Here is a 17,672-nt window from a genome sequence, read left to right as displayed (position 1 = left end):
CATTTTCAAACCAGGGCTGACCATCTCCCCCAATGGCCCTTCACCACCAGCTAGGAGAGTGCTCTTCTCAATTCATCCAGTTTTTAATCATCTGAGCTTTCCTCTTCTCTCATCTCATATTCCCTGCAATTAATTCAATGTAACTTCAGCTGTTCATTGAGGAATTGGGAAGACCTTGACCAAACAGCCCTTTGTTTCCTCCCTGCCCATCAGTCTGCAGTTTCCTTGCCTCAGGCCAAAGCCAAGTAAAGTGAAAACTTTTTCTTTAACTCACTTACATTTCCCTTTCACAATAAAACTCACATCTAGGTCACTGCACCAGGGCCAGCCCTGCCTCAATCTACTTTGCCAAGCCCCATTTGGGTATCCAGAGAGGAACCAGCTCCTGACCAGGCCAGGCTCCTGCTTCCCAGTCAGTAGTGACAGCACACACCAGCTGCATCCAAGGCAGTTCCACACAGCCCTCCTTGGGCTCATCTTGTGGAATTCTGGGATTGAGGTAAATGGAGGATGGAAGAAAAGAGAGATGCAAGCCCCTTGAGCTGCACAGAGAACTTGCTACCTAAAGGCATTTGACTGCCTCAGAAAAAGGTAAATTTAAGGAACTGACAGCAAAGATGCTGTTTTGCTGAGTTTGAAATCTCATTTTTATGCTTATCTCATGCAAAACTGGAAATAACACTGGTCACACTTACAACCTGCTAAGGGGAAAATTGGCAACAGCCAGTGCAAATGAATTTTCTGCACAAAAATCTTCCTCAGAAAGCACCTTTCAGAGAAACATATAAAGACACATACTTGCAGAGCAAAGCCAAACCCCTGCAATCTCCATGAAGGTTTGTGCAGCAACACATCTACAGCTTCCCACCACCTCTTCCCTGTCCCTCAGCTGGAGAGGATAATTCCTGTAGGTCAGTTGGAGTGAGCTTTCCCTAATCTGTGCCAGGGAAAGCTTCACCAACAGCTCAGAGTCTTCAGTGGCAGGTGAAGCTGGACAGGCAGCAGGTTGCTATTTCTCTATAGAGGTTCATTCAGCTTTACATATGCTATCATTACTTTGGATCCTCCCTGTGATCCTAAAGCAAAGAATTGTGAGAAATAAAGAATATTTTTCTATAATTGGGTATGAAGAGCTGAGCACGGCCCCATCTCTGAGGTGATGATATGGAGGAAAAACCCAGAGACATCATTATTCCATGGAATCAAGTCCCAAACCTTCGATCCAGTCTTGAGTCCATTTGAAAGTGATGCAAGGCCTCCAAGAATGGAGTTGTGGCTCTAAAACTGGAGAAGTGCTATGCTGAATGGGCTATTTTCCCACCTGCTCCAGCTACAGAAGGGGCAGCTCATTGTTAGAGCCCCCAGCCCGTTCCTGGCTGGTTGTGAGCATCCCAGTGGAAATCCCTCCAAACTGCTGGTGCATTCCAAATAAATGGGTCCAATTTAGTAAAGCTACAACAGCAGCTGAAGCAGCGGGGAAGGATCATACCAGCCACCAAACAGGGAGATCAGAGAAGGAAAAAGCTTCCAATAGGTGATGATGAGCAGGTGGGAAGAAGTAACTGTTTCATCCTTGAGAGAAATGTGAACAGAGCCTTACAGTCCCCCAAGCAATTCCTGGGAGGGGCTGCAGGAGCAGCCCCCAGCCTCATGTTAGCACTTTATTTATAGCACTGCCTTCCTGTTCATAGTCTTCCCAACTGTGAATTGCAATTCTTCCTTCCCCAGCATTATGGTGACGGTTTGGAACATGGAGATGTTTGGAAAGGGGCAATTTGGCATCAAGAGTCTAAAAAGCAGATACAGATGACATCCTAAATGTATCTTTTATGAGTTTGGAATGATTCCTTTAAATTAAGCTCAGAGTCTGTGACAGCTTCTGGTAGTGTCGCCAATAAGGAAATAAAACAACAACAAAAAAAAAATCAGGATGTTCTCAAGCATATATATTCTTAGAGATCTGGATACCTTGCTTTCCCTCATGCAACTCTGAACTGCTTACCAATGCTTCCCAAGAACAGTGCTTCAATAATTTTAATTTGTCTTTACACCACATATGCCCTCGAACCCCAACATACTTTTAAATTCAAGGCTTATAAAAAATTAAATGCTCCAATAATTCTAAATTGTGTTTGTTCAGTGTTACTGGAGCCTGGCCATTCCTTCAGTTTGGGGATTTTTGTTTTGTTTGCAGTGGGTGGAGGAAGAAATGCTTTCTATTAGTGCTTCAAATTGGAAGCTGGTCAAACAGCATCACAGCAGAGTGATTCAGCAGCCTCTGAGCCGATTCACAGTGTGTCATAAAATGGGATTAGGAAAACAACAATGCTTGGAGGAGAAAGAGCCCACACAAAGAATCACAGCAGGAGAACAATACCAGAAAGAACAGAGGGGAATAATCCTCACTTGGCTTCTGAGAAGCAGGCTGGATGACCTAATTGGTGGCTTTCAATGCCCTTCATTCTCCATGGAGTTGCAGGGTTCAGCTGCCTGGATCCAGCCACCACAGCTTAATAAATGTCTCTGCATGGACTGAACCACCCCAAGTGTTCCTGCGTGCACATCTGCAGCCTCTTCTCATTTATCTGATGAGACCATGGTCCCCCTCTGGCACAACCCCAGATGCTACTTCACAGCAGGCAGGAGCTTTTGCAGAACTGGTGGTGAAAGTCCATGTCCACTTAGGACAGGAAGCAGAGGGAGCAACCTTAGGCTGTGAGTTAAAACCAAAAAACTGTGTTTTGTTAGTGTTACTCAAGAAGATACACACACACACTGGCAGCACATCAAAGGAGCTGAGGTGGTGTCAAACTAAGTGTATTTCCTAGCACTGTCCTGAACAGAAATTAAATTAAACATGTATTTTGTGATCTCTGGAATCCCAGCATCAGCAACCACCTGTGGCCAATGCCAAGATGGAAGAGGAAAGCATAATTTAAAACCGATTCTCTGTGAACCTGAAGATCCTATTGACAACTTTGTTTTGAATTAGGCCGTACCTGTTACAATTGTGGCCTTGAAGTGACAGAGGAAGGCAGGGACTCTCTCAGGAGTTTTACTAGATCAGCAGTGGTTGGATTACTCCTATGCAGAACATGAAATCACAGCTTCACGCAATTGAGGAAAATCAGACAGTTATATCACAATTCCAATAAAATTGCTATATCCAAAGTCTGGTAGAGACAGAAAAACAAGGAGAAAAAGAAAAATCTCATATGCCATGGTCTCCTCTTGTAGACTGAAAAAATGATAAAGTGCATCCTTGTAAATAACTCACTGCAGGATGCCTGGAATTTTATAGAAACTACTGCAACTTGTCTCCCAGTGGGGAATAACTGAGGCATGAGATAAGAAATCAGCTATATCCTAACTTGCAGTGACAGGTGCTGTAAAAGGAAATGCCCAATAAAGGCTTAATGTATAGGAAGATGGCAAATAACTGTCTGGAATTCTGAAATAAGAAAGCATAAAGCAATTCTCTAATCATGTCTAATCAAAGAACACCATCAGTTGCTAAAAACTTCTAGGGGAAAAATGGGAGAGGTGGTAGCATGCTTGTCTTCGTCAGCAGTGTTTTGGGAATATTTTAGCCTGCAGAATTTAATTCCCTGTTATTACTTCTGAGCCTGAAGGTGAAAATCATAAATCAGAACCATTCATAACATGCAATAATGGGATGAAATACTCATAAGGAGAGTTACATGATGAAATCCTTTGGGACTATGTGTAACCCTTACAGTCCTTGATGATAGCATTAAAAATCCTTCTGTCTCTAACATCTATTCTTCCCTAATTCCTATACTAGTTTTTCTTTTTTCTTCTCTCGTAACATTTCCAAATTTTTGTGTCATATGGCACTCCTTCCACCCTTCCTCCCTGCTGCCTTAAATATATGTTTAAGGCAAAATCATAGGAAAGCATTCCATGCTTAAAAAGATGGGCAGGTTTTAAATTACACTGTAATTACTAATAAGGGCTTTTAATACCTGAGGAGCTTTCCCAGGGAGTTTTGTTCTGATTTCAGGACCCCCACTGTTTTTATAGAGGGCCATTTGGTCCCATTTGTAAGGTGGTTACATTTTGAGTAACAAAGACTGCAGTGCTCTAAAATAAAATAACAGTCCCCACCCTTCTTTCACCTTCTCATAACTGAGTTTAAAAAAAAAAAAAACCCAACCCATGATGTGTTAGAGCTTTGTTTTCTGAGTAACAAGACCAATCATGTTTCCTCTGCTTGAGGTCTCTCTCTTCTCTTCCTTTTCTTCTAGGTCCTCTGGATCCACACTGACATAGAAATATCCCATGATGGAGAAAATAATGCACACAGCAAAGAGGAGAACAGTGAACAACACAAATTCAGCCCACTAGGAAAGAAAAAAGAACAGCAGGTCAGGAGACCCCAGACTCTCAGTCTGGAGGATATCTCTGCACTTTCAAGTGGCTTTTAAAGAGCGGGGTGAAAATTATTTCTTAGTTTCCAAAATGGCTCACAAGAAAAACTTTCTCATCCTGTTTTTCTGGTAAATGCTTGTACACATAATGTACACATAATTATAAATATGTGATACCTCTTGAAACAGAACAGTTAGATTGAGTTTGTGTCATTAAATCTTTTCCTACAAATCTGACTGGAACATACCCACCTGGGCTTTTTGCATACAAGATTCTTTTGGGAGAGGCAGATTCATGCTGGCCAGAGATATGCCCCAGTTCACACCTTCATGGCATCATCCCAGAAGCTTCACAGCCTGAATTAAACTACCTCTGCACTACCACCTCCCCCTGTCAGCCTGACATCTCAGGGATGCCAGAGGCAGCTGGCCTGGCAGGATTCCCCAGGCGAGACCCTGAGGAAGGCTGAGTGCCCGCTGCTCTCGTTTCTGGGGAGCACTCGGCGTGTGGCTGCCACTGTGTGCAGGCTCCAGGTGCAGACACAGCCAGCTTGCCTAGAGCTGAGCTCCACAGAGTTACCAGCACAGGTCAGGCACTTCCAGCCCTTGGAGGGCCAGTGCCCCCAGGGGAGCTCCACTGAGGGCCCCACAGAGCAGGGGCTGGGGGACAGCTCAGAGTGAGCTGCTGTCAACTCATGTGCAGGAGCCTGGGGCTGGGCAGAGAAGCTGTGCACCAGGACATGGCCATCCAGAAGCACCAGAAGCCTGTTGTAAAGCATGACCTCTGCTCTAAGAGCCAAACCATACCTGTGCCATTGGTGCAGCCTCGGCAACAATGAGCACAAAGGTATTCCCCACAGCCACGGTGAGCAGCCAGCCTGCCTGCAGCACCGACTTCATGCTGGCTGGAGACTGAAAAGAGGAGAAGGGCCTGATCAGTGGGAATCCTGCTGTGCACTTCAGCCCTGTTTCACCCTCTGGAGTTCTGCCCAGTCCTAGGCTCAGCCTAGGAGGAGATGGTGGAATTTTCTCTGTGTGAAGTGGTTAATCTGTGGTTAATCTCAACATGTGCATACAAGGAGCTTTCAAAACATGGGCAGGAGGACACACGAAGAAGCAGGAGGTGCTGTTGTTGCAGAGTTGGATCCAGGTCATCCCCAATCTGCATCATCTGAAATGGTACGATCAGGATGTCCAAGGAGCCACACAAGCCCTGCAGCTTGGAGTCTGGTGCCATGTGGCTTTACACCTTTGGAAAAGAGACTGGATCTTGATGTTAAATTTCCTGCTGAGGAAAAATCTTTCACATCCCATTACAGATCATCCCACTGCATTAATCATCCTCATTAATAAACATCTGCACCTTACTCCAGGGATAGATTTGAACAGCTTCAGTAGCTGTTTGACCATGTAATGTCTCAGTCCTCTCTTCTCATCAACCTCCCCAGACAACAATCAAATCATCCCTTGCAGGTTCATTACCCCTTGCTCCCTTGTTACAACCTTGCATGTTTAGACCCCTTCAGTCTCTCAATTTAAAGCAGGTGCCAAGTCCTCATGCCACCCTGTAGCCCTTGAGATAACTTGCCTTTATATCACTGAAAAATACATAGCACAAAATACTTCACTAGGAGAAAACCCTGATAACAAAATGTTCAGAGTTTTCCCATAAACTATCCAGTTCTGTTCTGTGTTCTCAGGTTGACCAGAAAAGGATATTTCCAAGTATCACTGAGAACAGGTACCTTCAGAATATTAATTAATTTAGCTTGAGGGCACCCAGCAAGCTGTGTTACAATCCCACTTTCAGTTGATAGATAACATTGTTAGTGTCATGTCAAAGGAGGTATGACAAGTCAATGGCAGATGCAGAAATAAATCTTGAAGTCTAATTGTAAGGTCCTTATCTTTAAGTGGAGTACCTGAGAATAGGAGAAGGCCAGACCTGTAATGGAGAACATCACCTCCCCAGCAGATATCAGTAAATATTGTGGTAACTGCCAGGCCATATGGACATTGTTGGCTTTGATGTCTTCTGACTTCCACATCTCAACAACACCCCCAGAAATCTAGCAGGAAAAAACAGGCAAGCTGATTAGCTGCTGAAAGATCAGATTTTTCTTAGCCTGAACAACAGCAGCAAATTTACCAAAAAACAGTTTTCAGCAAAGGTGGGAAAAAACCTCTGCCTTTGAAGCAAACTATGGCTCTCAACCCTGCCATTTCCAAGCCTGTTGGGAATAGGATGACTCCTGCTGCACAGGGCAGAGAGAGCAGGATGGAAGCATTCCAGCCCATTTAGGTACCACAAGAATTCCCTGAAATTCCAACAAGTTGTCTTCTGTAGTGGGGCTGGGAAAAGCCTGTGAGGTTCCAGTGCAGAGCCTGTGACCTGCTGCTGTCCCCAAGGTCAAAAAAGGATGAGAGGGTAAGTGCTGATTGCATCCATGTGGTCACTGCTCCCATTTTATCAGCACTGTACAACTTCCCTATATCACTGACACCCAAACAAATTCAGCTCAGGAATGCCAAGGGTAGCAAAGACTGCTCCATATTAGATCTATTCAGATAGTTATGGTAGCTGTATTCCTAATTATTTTTGTTTCTTTTCCCAGGTGTAATTAATACTGCCTGTGATGCACAGAGGCTCAGAGGCTGAGAGAGATTTGACTAGAAGCCAGGAAAACACTAGATGGAAATGACTTCAGGCAGAAAGCCCTGTGTTTAAGGAGAGTACTTGGGAAAATACAAGGGATGTTTACGAGATGTTCTTAATCACCAATCATTGCCAGGGAGGCAACTCAAGAAACTTTATTTCAGCAGGCTAAAAGGGGTGAGAAGAGTGCTGTGCATTGCTCTTTAGCCCATAAACAAATGTCACAAGCACCATGCTGTAACTGCACACTGAGGAAGGCTGGGTAGAAGGCAGCATCCCCATGATTTAAGTTTCACAGTTCAGCTACATTAGCAGACTAATATATTGTATGCCTGGTTCTTCTATATGGCACTCCTGGCAGAGGAGCAGGGCTCAGTACAAATCACTGCAATAATTAAAAGTGATCTTGGCCTCAAGCAAACTAACTCTCTACAGAAAGCAGAAACCACAGAGAGAGAGATGGAAAAACAGAGGATAAAAAATATTAAAGTACTAGCACAAGGTTTGGAAGGGCTGAGGCACAGAGCCACCCTGAGCAGCCAGGGCTATAGCAGGGACTTATGCAGATGGGACCACAAACTGGAATCCTTGGCACAGTGACATGGGACACATTTACCTCAGCTGGCCCTGTTACCAGAGGCTCTGGGGCAATTTTCTTAGTGTTATATTTTTAATGCAACCTCTCTATCTGGTTTCTCATCTGGTGAAAGAGGCTTGCAGCCATAGAAGAGGGGTCTGGCCAACATCACTTCAAGTGTGTGTGTTTTATGTACATAAATCTCTGCACTCACAGATGGCAGCATCTGCTTGTTCCCTCCAGGGCTGTACATCCCATTCCAGCTACTGGAATTGGAAAAAAAAATACCAGGTGCTTCATGGCTATATTTTTCCCCCGACGTATTTGGACTCTGCAGACATGAACAGCTCCCATTAATTGCCCAACAGGGAGATGCTACTGCCAGGGAGTAGCTGACAACACTTTGCTCTGCTCATCACAACACGGCAGCCAAAGTCCCAGAGGGCAGCTTAGCAGTGTGTCCTGTCAGACTCAGTTTGTCTGTGTGCCTTTGTGGTGGAAAGGTTAAAATGGGAGCTAAGCTGATCATGTTCATCTCCGTGGCTCCAGCCAGCTGGACCAGAGTTGAAGCAGTGTGTCTGAGAGGTTGGCAGGCAGGGAAAGGAATCCACCCTCTCAGCAGTGCTCAGACCCCATCAGGGCCAGGCTGTTCAGAAAACCATGCCTTGACTTTCCACGAGGTTCCAAATTAGCTGTCCAGGCAGTGAGAGAAGGAATCAGATGTACAACCTCACCAACCTCCTCCCTCAAGACTTTGTCCCTCTTCCCCCTATGCATAATCTACAAAATCTTGGAAGATCAGACTTTAGTTCAGTAAGCTAAATGTGAGGATAGAGCAGAATGGTTCTGCAATTTTTTGAGTGTGAGACACCACCAGGTACAATATTTTAAAGACCACAAGCAGAGTCAGCTCTTGGCAGGTGGTAATAACTCTTTGCAGTGCTCTGGGTCAATGTTAACTGCTCAAGGATGGCATGAGACCAGCACAAACCACAGATTACATGATTTTCTATGGAGGATTTCTATCAAGGAAAATATTTTACTTTTTTTGAACCCATGCAGTCTGCCATGATCACAGTGTAAGGTGGAACAAATACACACCCACCTTGTTTATGTAGGTACCAAAACTTTCTACAATTCCTTTGATAACAAACTGCCATCACTTGGCTACTGCTGAGGGATCAGACAGCGGACAAAGCAAGTGAGAGTCACCAACACAGGAACAAAAGCACTGCCAGAGAGTAGAACAGGAGTGTGTGACCATCACAGGAACACTTACATTAGTTATCACAATGGTGTATGAGGCACCAAAGTCAAGCAGCCCCAGCTCCAGGGGGAACTCTCCTGTTTCAGTTATGCATTTTCCATTATTATATCTAGATAAAAGGACAGGATTTCCCAGTTAGTTCCACAAACAAAGAACACAGAGCAGAGCTATCAAACATACCCCTGAAATGGAGCAGGAGGATGCAAGATGTAAAAATGCAGTAGTGTTTACATCAGACAATCACTGGAGTTCTTGCTATCTTATCCTTCCAGAAGCACTTAGACACTGACTGGAATTCACCTAATGACCCAGGCCATTGCTAACATTTTTAATGGTTTCTGCTCTTTTGTAATGCTGATGTAATTTTTTTCCTCCCCTTTGGTTTATTTTCCTCCCAAATTTTGCTGCATTTCTTCAGGAAATGTAGGCCAGACAAGTAGTCAATAGGAACTCAGAGATGTGGACCCAGAAGCAACTTTGTTTCCTTTCAATAGAGCAAATTAGCCTTCATATTTGTTCTTCTGATTTTGGATGTGTGAGATGGCACAGAGGCTCAGCAGCATTGCCACAATGGCTGCTGCATCCTACTAAATTGCAGCAATAAATATTTTGGATGGAGCTGATGCAGAGAAAAGCCATGAAGCTTGTTTGGAAACATTGGAAATGCTAGAAATACCCTACAAGAGCCAACTCTACTACTGCCAAACCAAGGCCATATGGAGCCCCTGTCTAACAAGCCCAGCCTGCAAAGCCATGTAATGCTACTTGGTGTTACCAGCCCACATACTAACATTTTGTAGGATGGAATATGAACTGGCCTTTCCCTGAGAGCACCCTAACACCAGGAGCTTGGGCCTGAAAGAATAACAAAATAAAGCAGGCACTGAATGGCAGAGGAGACTTTGCTATGTCCCACCTTACTCCACTGACAGATGCACAGGAATGATGAGTCTCTTCCCTCCAGGTCCCCACATAATGTGAGTAAAAACTTCTGCACACACATGACTGGCCTGGAACACCTGCTCTGTACTGAGTTGATAATTCTGCTGTTTTACAAACATCTGCCCCCACAACCACATGCCAAGATAATAGCAATGCAGGTTTTGCTATTAGGCTGAGCAAAAGTCTCTTTGTACCCAAGGAAATGCCTCAGCAAGGACCTTCAGCTCAGGAACAGAGACTTACATGTCCCTCTCCAGCAGTGAGTACTCAGAAGCACTGTAGTTTTTCTGAAGAGCAATAAACCTTTTGCTATCGATGGTGAGGTTGACATCTTGGCTCAAACCATTAATGAATCTGCAAAGAAACCATATATCATTGGCCTGTCAGACAGGGCAGAAGCATAACAGCAGACACTTTAGAAGTTTGCATACTCTCCCAAAGCATTCTGTAATTCTATAAGGTTATGAGAGTCTCTTCTGCAAGTTTCCAAAATATTTGTCTGGTTCATTGCCTAGTTTTTCAATACAAGATTATTTTCCTTGTTGCGCAATTTTACCCTCTTACTCTTTTTTGTATAAAAAGTGTCCCTCACTTTTTGTGGTCTAGAACCTCCTGGCAATCCAGTCTCAGAGACCAACAAAGTTTGCAGCAAATTCTTAGGAGACAATGAAGAGGGCTGGGGCACCTCTCCTGTGAAGACAGGGTGAGAGAGTTGGGGCTGTTCAGCCCAGAGAAGAGAAAGCTCCAGGGAGACCTCAGAGCACCTTCCAGTACCAGAAGACATCCTATAAGAGAGCTGGAAAGGGACTTCTTACAAGGCTATGGAGTAATAGGACAAGGGGGAATGCCTTTAAACTGAAAGAGGGTAGGGTTAAATCATGTTAGATTTTAGGAAGAATCTCTGCATTATGAAGGTGGCTAGACACTGGAACAGGTTGCCCAATGAAGTTGTGCATGCCTCATCCCTGGAAGTGTTCCAGGCCAGGTTGGATTGGGCTTTGAGCAACCTGGTCTAGCAGGAGGTGTCCTTGTCCATGGCAGGGGTGTTGGTACACGGTGATCTCAAGGTCCCTTCCAGCCCACACCATTCTGTGACACTATGGTGACAGTTCCATGGCTGTGTGAGGGGGCAGTCTCAGCCTACCACAGGAAACTCTGAAGTTGTGCATCCTGATGAGCAGGCACACCATGCTGGCAAAGAGCTTCTACAAGTGGCAAGGAGTTTTCTAGCATAAGATATCTTCATCAAAACTAAAACTTATATGGGAAGAGTTTGTTTGGTGTTCTTTCATAGACAAAAGATAGCTTCTTTCTGGCAAGTCAAAAATTGATAGTAAAACCAAACCCTTTTAATTTGACCTATACTTTAAGATATTTTGGTTTTCACTTCTTTAAATGGGGGTGAAATCCCTGAAGTTAGTCAAGTGCTTAACAAAAGTAAATTTTTAGTGCAAAAATAGTTTCTTCCTAGGGAAACTTCTTTACAAATTCTTAAATGGAAAGTCTGGGGATTTTGTCAAAAATCTCAATAAGAAAATATTTTAAAAAATTCTGACTGAATCAAGTCTTCAAGGGAGTTTAGTCAGTAGAAACCTTCACAAGTACAGGGCCATGAAGAGGTACTGTTCTCCTAGTTTATCTACACAGGCTTTCAGATAGAGGGGCTGGACATTGATTTTAAGGTTTGTTTTGTTTGGTTGGTTTTTTATTTATATTTTATTGGTTTTTTGTTTTTATTTTATTTTATTGTGGTGGGTTCATTTTGTTGTGTTTTTTCTAATTTCACCTTGTCCAAATCCTCTAGAAAGTCTAGCTGGAATCCTGGTTTTCTGGGGTTTTTGGGAGGGGGTTTTGAGTTTTGTTTGTTTTCGTTTTGGTGGTTTACTGTGTTTTGGTTTTTTTGAGGGTTTTTTTTTGCAAATTTGCATCTTCTGCACTTCAGCATCCAGCACAAACCAGAACAGGAGTGTTCATGGACTAAATAGACTAGCTCAAATTGGGAAGAGTGAACTAACCAGAGCCCAATGCCCAGCTGAATTGTTTATGAGGATGTAAAATTGTTGCTGCATCCAATTTAGTAGACACTTGTGCATGAGTTTGGGTGAACATCATGGGTTGGCCAATTTGCAAAGGACATAGCAACAGCTCCTATCCAAATTGCTGCTTCCCTTTCATCAGTGAGATGAATTTGCCACTTTTCCAAGGAAGGAGCTCTTTTATGTTGCCATCACAGCCCAGACTGTCCTAGGCAGTGAGCAGCAATCGTTCTCAGCTCTGCATGGCATGTGTGGGAGGTGACACTCTGTCAAGCCTCCACAGCTGACACCCAAGTCTTGCATGAGAAGTGTGGACTGGATTCCAACCCAAGAACATCTGGGCTATGTTACATACAGATGCATCAGACAAAAGCACTTTCCCTCACCCAACCACCACCAAATCCTCAAAAAAAAAAGCCATTCCTACCTAACAGCTGCCAAACCATTTTCCGGCTTTGCTTCCAAGTCTGTAATCTAAAAAGAGGAAGAAAAAAACACATCAAATATATTTATTAATGCTGCCTTTACAATGTGTGCCAGACAATAGTGGTGTCTGCAGGGTTACACATGTGCTGCAAAGCCTGTGGAAATCCACTGGACTCTCACATAAGCTTTACATCAGGCCACAGCTGGGGAGCCCTGGTACAATGAAGCCAATGGCAAAATTTCTTCTCCAAGCACTTAAGATGAGATCACATCTTTTCTCCTCATCACTTCTGCAACAAAGGCTATTGAGTTTTCGCCAGTCAATCTTCTACTGTGGCATGTAACACTCTCCAAAAAAAGTACTTTTCTTGATATTGAGATAGCAAGAGAGCACTATCCACATTAGCACCTTTCAGTGACTAGTTACAATTAAACTTAAGTGCCTCACTCCTACAAAATCTGCAAATGCCTAACTTTCAGACCCTGATTCTTGTCATATTCACAGACTTCAGAGAAGTCTAAAGCTGAGAGGAAGTGCTAGGTTACTATACTGATGATCATGCCTCACTCATGCTTTCCCTGCTCCTTAATACTCAAGAGATTAAACTGTTGTAATGTGCAGGCAGAGAGTAGGAGAAACCAAGATGCTTGTTTGTGCTCACAAACAGATCCCTCAGACAGATCCCTGCAATGGTCATCTGGATGGGCATAATGGGAGTGAGAGTCTCTCTCCTGGAGACCACAGCTAGAACAGCAGCTAGATAGTTAATCAAAACTCATTTGGAAAAACCTATCTGGTGTACAATGCTGAAAAAACACAGTTAAGACACAGCCCTGCCCTGGAGGTTGTACGTCACAAAAAAAAACCACAAAGCAAAGCTCTTGGCTGGTAGAAATCCAGAGCTCTGCCATGTCCACTGAAGATGGCAGGGCAATTTCAATTTGCATTGCCCACAGATGGAACCCAGGCAAGCCAAAAGGGACTTTAGAAACTGGCTCTCTCTCAAAGTTTTCTGGCCCTTTCTCCACACTTCTTTTCCTGATGCAAAACCCTGAGTTTCTGAGACCAAGGATCCAGAATTTTAGTATATCTATTAATGTCTATTGTACTTCAGAGCAATATGCTACCCACAAATAACATATGCCCTAAATAATAAATAGCCACAGTGAATAATAAATGTCAGAGCAATAAATAATAAACAGCAACATCATTTTTCTTCCATGGGAGACACATGGGGATGAATACTCTAGTTCGTTGCAGACAGACCATCATATTCACTGATGATCCCCAGAGCTCTCAAATTCATTTCCTGCCTACTCAACAGCCCACAAAGGAGAAGAAACCAATTTTAGCTAGATCCTTCCAGGAAAGCACTCCCACCTGAGTGAGTGGCCCAAACCCAGCAGAGAGGGAGGTAACTCGAGGGTGAGCCCTGCAACACAGCAGTGATGTTGGCACTGCTGTCCTTGTGTTGTAATGCTGGAAAAGTATCATTTACCATGCTGTCTTCCACATCTCCCTTATCTAGAGCTATGAATGACAGGTCAATAGCATCACCCAACAGCACAGATGTTTCCCAGCGCATGAGAGCCTGCCTGTGCCAGGGTGGGCATTAATTTAAGCACAGTCGAGACAGCTGGGGCAGCATAGATGTACTGGAGCTCTGAGACTGATATGCTCCAAGCCTGTTGGAGGCTTTTGCTTCTTAAAGACTGTATGAAAGTCACAAGTGTCAATTTCCTAAAGAAACAGCACAAAGCTCTCAGTGTCACAGGGAAAGTTAATTTTGTGTGATACTGAGCCCTAGACTCCAAGCCATGAAGTTTGATCATCAGCAAAAAATCTTGATGCTATGACAAAATAAATTCTTTAAAGTAATTTCAAAAAAGTTATATGGTTTCTACTATATAATATTGAATACTTGGTGTGGCTACCCTGCAAGGTAAAAGGCTCGGGAACTGCAAAGAGAATGGATATTTTAGCATGAGGACAGATTCTGATGGCATTTACACACCTGCCACAATTTGCAATAACACCAAGAATTTCAAGACAGCTTCTTAGGATACAGCTATGCACAAAAGATATCAGAATCCGCCCTACACATCCCATATGTCCCTCTCTGATTGTTGCAGAAATACACGGAAGTCCAAATACAGCCAGCTCTGCTGCAGAGCCTGAAATGAGCTTAATTATTTATTCTGTTCAGCAAAACAAATGGGCCTTCTGTGCTTTTTCACTAAACACTTGCAATAACTAGTCCCAGAATCATTCCTCTGATGCTTTTATTCCATGGCCAGCCCTAGAGCCTCTTTAACATCTTTGCTTTATAGAGCCATCTTTGGGGGAAAACCTCTGGCTCTGTTTCCCCAGCTTTCTCCAGCTCTGCTGCCTAGCAGGCATGACTCTTCTCTCCCACTGCAGCACTCAGTGGATTAAAGTGTGCCCAGAAACTCTCAGATGCCACAACGCCTCTATTAATCAACCAACAGAGATGTGTACAGATCCAGTGCCTCTAGCTAAGAAGTGAGGTTCAGACCATCTGAGAGCAATCAGACAGACATTGCAACTGAGCAAATGAATTAATGAGCCTATTACCCCATTGTAGCATCCCAGCCATTGAATTAATACTGTATTTACACTTCACTCCCACACTCACTAAGCGGCTTGATAGGCTTCCTTCTGCCTCAAAAACAATTAAGCTGTATACTGATTTTTCCTTCACGGTGTAGTTAAAAGCAAGAGTCAATCCTTGATGTTGCAGGGTGAAGTGAAGGCTCTGTTGCTCTCCATTCAATATTAATTTTGAGTACTCAGCTGGGCTCTGCGAAAGAAAATAAACTTGGTTACACTTTCTTCAGATAAGAAAGGATTTGTATTTTCCTACCAGGTACAACACTATCCCCTCTTTAAGAGAAACTGTAATCCTGTTATCCTTTATTCCTAATTACAGGTGAATGTAAGGTGTATGCTTTGCCAGGGAAATTCTTCTGCAAATGTTCAATTTCTGTTTCATATAACAGATATTATGCTTCATTTGTAAAGCTATTCCCATGCACTTCTGAGGCAATGGAGCAGAACAAGCTTTTGCATCTGTGGGCTTTATTAGAAAATGGCTGAAAAAAACTCCATCCTTTCTTCAATGACATGCAAGTCAGGCCTTTCAGTCCCAAATATATGCTTACCTGAAAAGACTCCACAGGCTGCTGAAATAGGTCCTTGTCTTGGATTGTCACTTGAACAGGGTTCTTTGCCAAATTCAGGACCCGAATTAAACTTTCTTTTGGGACAAGTCGAGGCATATCGGTTTCCTAATTAAAGTAAAAGGCTTTAAGTGCCATCTGTATGCTTTATTAGCACTTTAATATCTCTTCATTTTTAGCCATAATAGTCTTCCTCTCTGTAATGACAATTTTCCACCCCTTCCTCAAAAGAAGTTGCACTCAGAGAAAACCGAACATAAATCATTTTTAGGGAGGTTTCCTCACAGTAGCTCAATGGCCAACCCATCATTCCTCCCAAAAATTGCTCTTCACACCACTAAGTGTACAGACTACACACCTACTGAGGAGGTAGAACAATGTCACAGCTTTCATTATACAGCTCCCTTGTGCCTGGATTTAACCAACTGCCACATCAGAATGGAAAAATTTGTGCTTAGCTTTCAAAAGCAGTGACCAGAATAATTATTTCCCACTGCAGTCAGTGACTGGGAAAAGAATCAGATCAGAAGTTGAGTAGTTTTGAAAATCCCAGTCCAGCTTCATGTCTGTAATCAGTGCTTTTGTATTACTGGACACCTTGCTATCTACATAGCTGACTGTATAGATTGTATTTCTTGTTTTCTGAGAGAAGTAAGCTGATGCCTCCAGCACTGAGGTATCTCCTTCTGTCAGGAATCATTTCCTAGAAAGAGTACATCAATCAGTGTCAGCCTTGTACTACCTGCAGAGCTAATATTTTTTTTAACGTCTCCTTTTTTTCTCATTTTATTTTCAAGTAGCTGCCAGCCATACTGCAGAGCTATTTATTTTTCTTCTATCTTATCTGATAATTTGGGTATTGCAGGCAAGGAATTTTGAACCTAACTGGGTGGGGAGACACACTACCAAAGAAGTCAGAATGAGCTGATTTCCCTGTATCCACATGCTGCTCTAGACCAACAGGCCTGCTAATATTATCCAGCAAGTTCCATTACTGTAGCTTTTCACTTCTGCTACCCACAGTCAATTGAAGGTGGACCATCTTATCCTCTTCTTTGCTAGATCTTAAAATGGCCTTTAGGGTAAAATTTTCATGTACAGGCAGAAGGGAACCTCTAACTCACCTTGCCTCTGCCCAGAGGAGTCACCCACAGCCAGAGCAAACTGTGGTGCTTGGCCAGAGATTCTGGTGGTGGCAATGAGAGCATTTCTTTGCTCACATAAAGAGATCAGAAAAAAGACCTGAACCCACACAGTCTCATTTCAGTGGGAGGCTCATTAGGGGATTCACCTGAGGAGCCAGCAGATGTTAATCCAGGGCTGTGAGCCAGCCACTCTAACAGAATGTTTTAAGTATACATAGAAGCTTTAAAAATTAATCCTATAGTAACTTTTGTGAGACAAAGGTCAGCCAAAGTCTACACAATGCTGGTCATGAGCCAGAAACAAACAGTACCAATCTGTAGAAGCTAACATGGAATTTACAAGAGATGTGCTGCCATCCTCTCTGGGGATGCCTGGCAGTCCCTGATGCCTGTGTCAGCATTCACCTGCCTCCCCAGAGACACAATCTGGCATGTAAAAAAAGCCATCCCCATCATAAAACAGGAAAGTAATTAAATTTTAAAACAATTAAATAAAAAACCAAAACCACCACACACACACACAAAAGACCCCAAACAGAAAAGTATAGGCAAGCTACAGCAAGAAATAGGAGAGAGAACAGACTACCTTTTGGAAATTAATCACTAGCATTAACTAGATGTCTGTCAAGCACTTTGAGGATGGAAATCTAGAATATAGACCAATACAGATGGCCAGCACAGCAAAACTGCAAAGACTAGGAAGAAAGACACAGAGACAAAGAGAGGGAAAAGTAGACAAGGTAAGAATTATCATTAGCAACTGGATCAGTATGCTCAGTTGTAAAGAAAACATTACAAAGTTTGATCAAGGAGCACAATGGCTTAAAGGATTATCTACCAGACATTACTAATTACACCCCATGGAAAGAAAGAATTTCTGAGGAATGCCTTGTGCTTTACTTACATTTATTTTAACTTCTATAACCGCTGCAAGTCCAAACGCCAGCCCTGCAAGGATCATACCTGTTGCCATTTTCCTAATAGGTCTATGGAGCAAATGAAAGAGGTGCCATTAAGGAAAAAAAGTCATT

General features: G+C 43.2%; 1 protein-coding gene across 10 annotated transcripts in view; it reads right to left on the bottom strand.

Annotated features, from left to right (window-relative positions):
• Positions 1-633: 633 nt before the first annotated feature.
• The window catches only part of SLC15A2 (solute carrier family 15 member 2), an 84,824-nt gene continuing 67,785 nt past the window's right edge, over positions 634-17,672 (bottom strand). For 8 of the 10 annotated variants that reach the window (XM_064434998.1, XM_064434994.1, XM_064434997.1 and 5 more), the window contains 9 exons: positions 17,546-17,627; positions 15,479-15,604; positions 14,953-15,117; positions 12,297-12,343; positions 10,077-10,187; positions 8,904-9,000; positions 6,314-6,460; positions 5,199-5,303; positions 634-4,364 (listed from right to left, as the gene is read on the bottom strand). In XM_064434998.1, the coding sequence (XP_064291068.1) occupies positions 4,188-4,364; positions 5,199-5,303; positions 6,314-6,460; positions 8,904-9,000; positions 10,077-10,187; positions 12,297-12,343; positions 14,953-15,117; positions 15,479-15,604; positions 17,546-17,627 (1,057 nt within the window). In that variant the 3' untranslated portion in view covers positions 634-4,187. The other 2 variants (XR_010369436.1, XM_064435003.1) reach the window with 2 other exon arrangements.

This window comes from Passer domesticus, chromosome 10 (assembly GCF_036417665.1).
Source record: "Passer domesticus isolate bPasDom1 chromosome 10, bPasDom1.hap1, whole genome shotgun sequence".
In the NCBI taxonomy this organism is placed as follows: domain Eukaryota; kingdom Metazoa; phylum Chordata; class Aves; order Passeriformes; family Passeridae; genus Passer; species Passer domesticus.
This window is presented reverse-complemented; position numbering and strand designations above follow the sequence as displayed.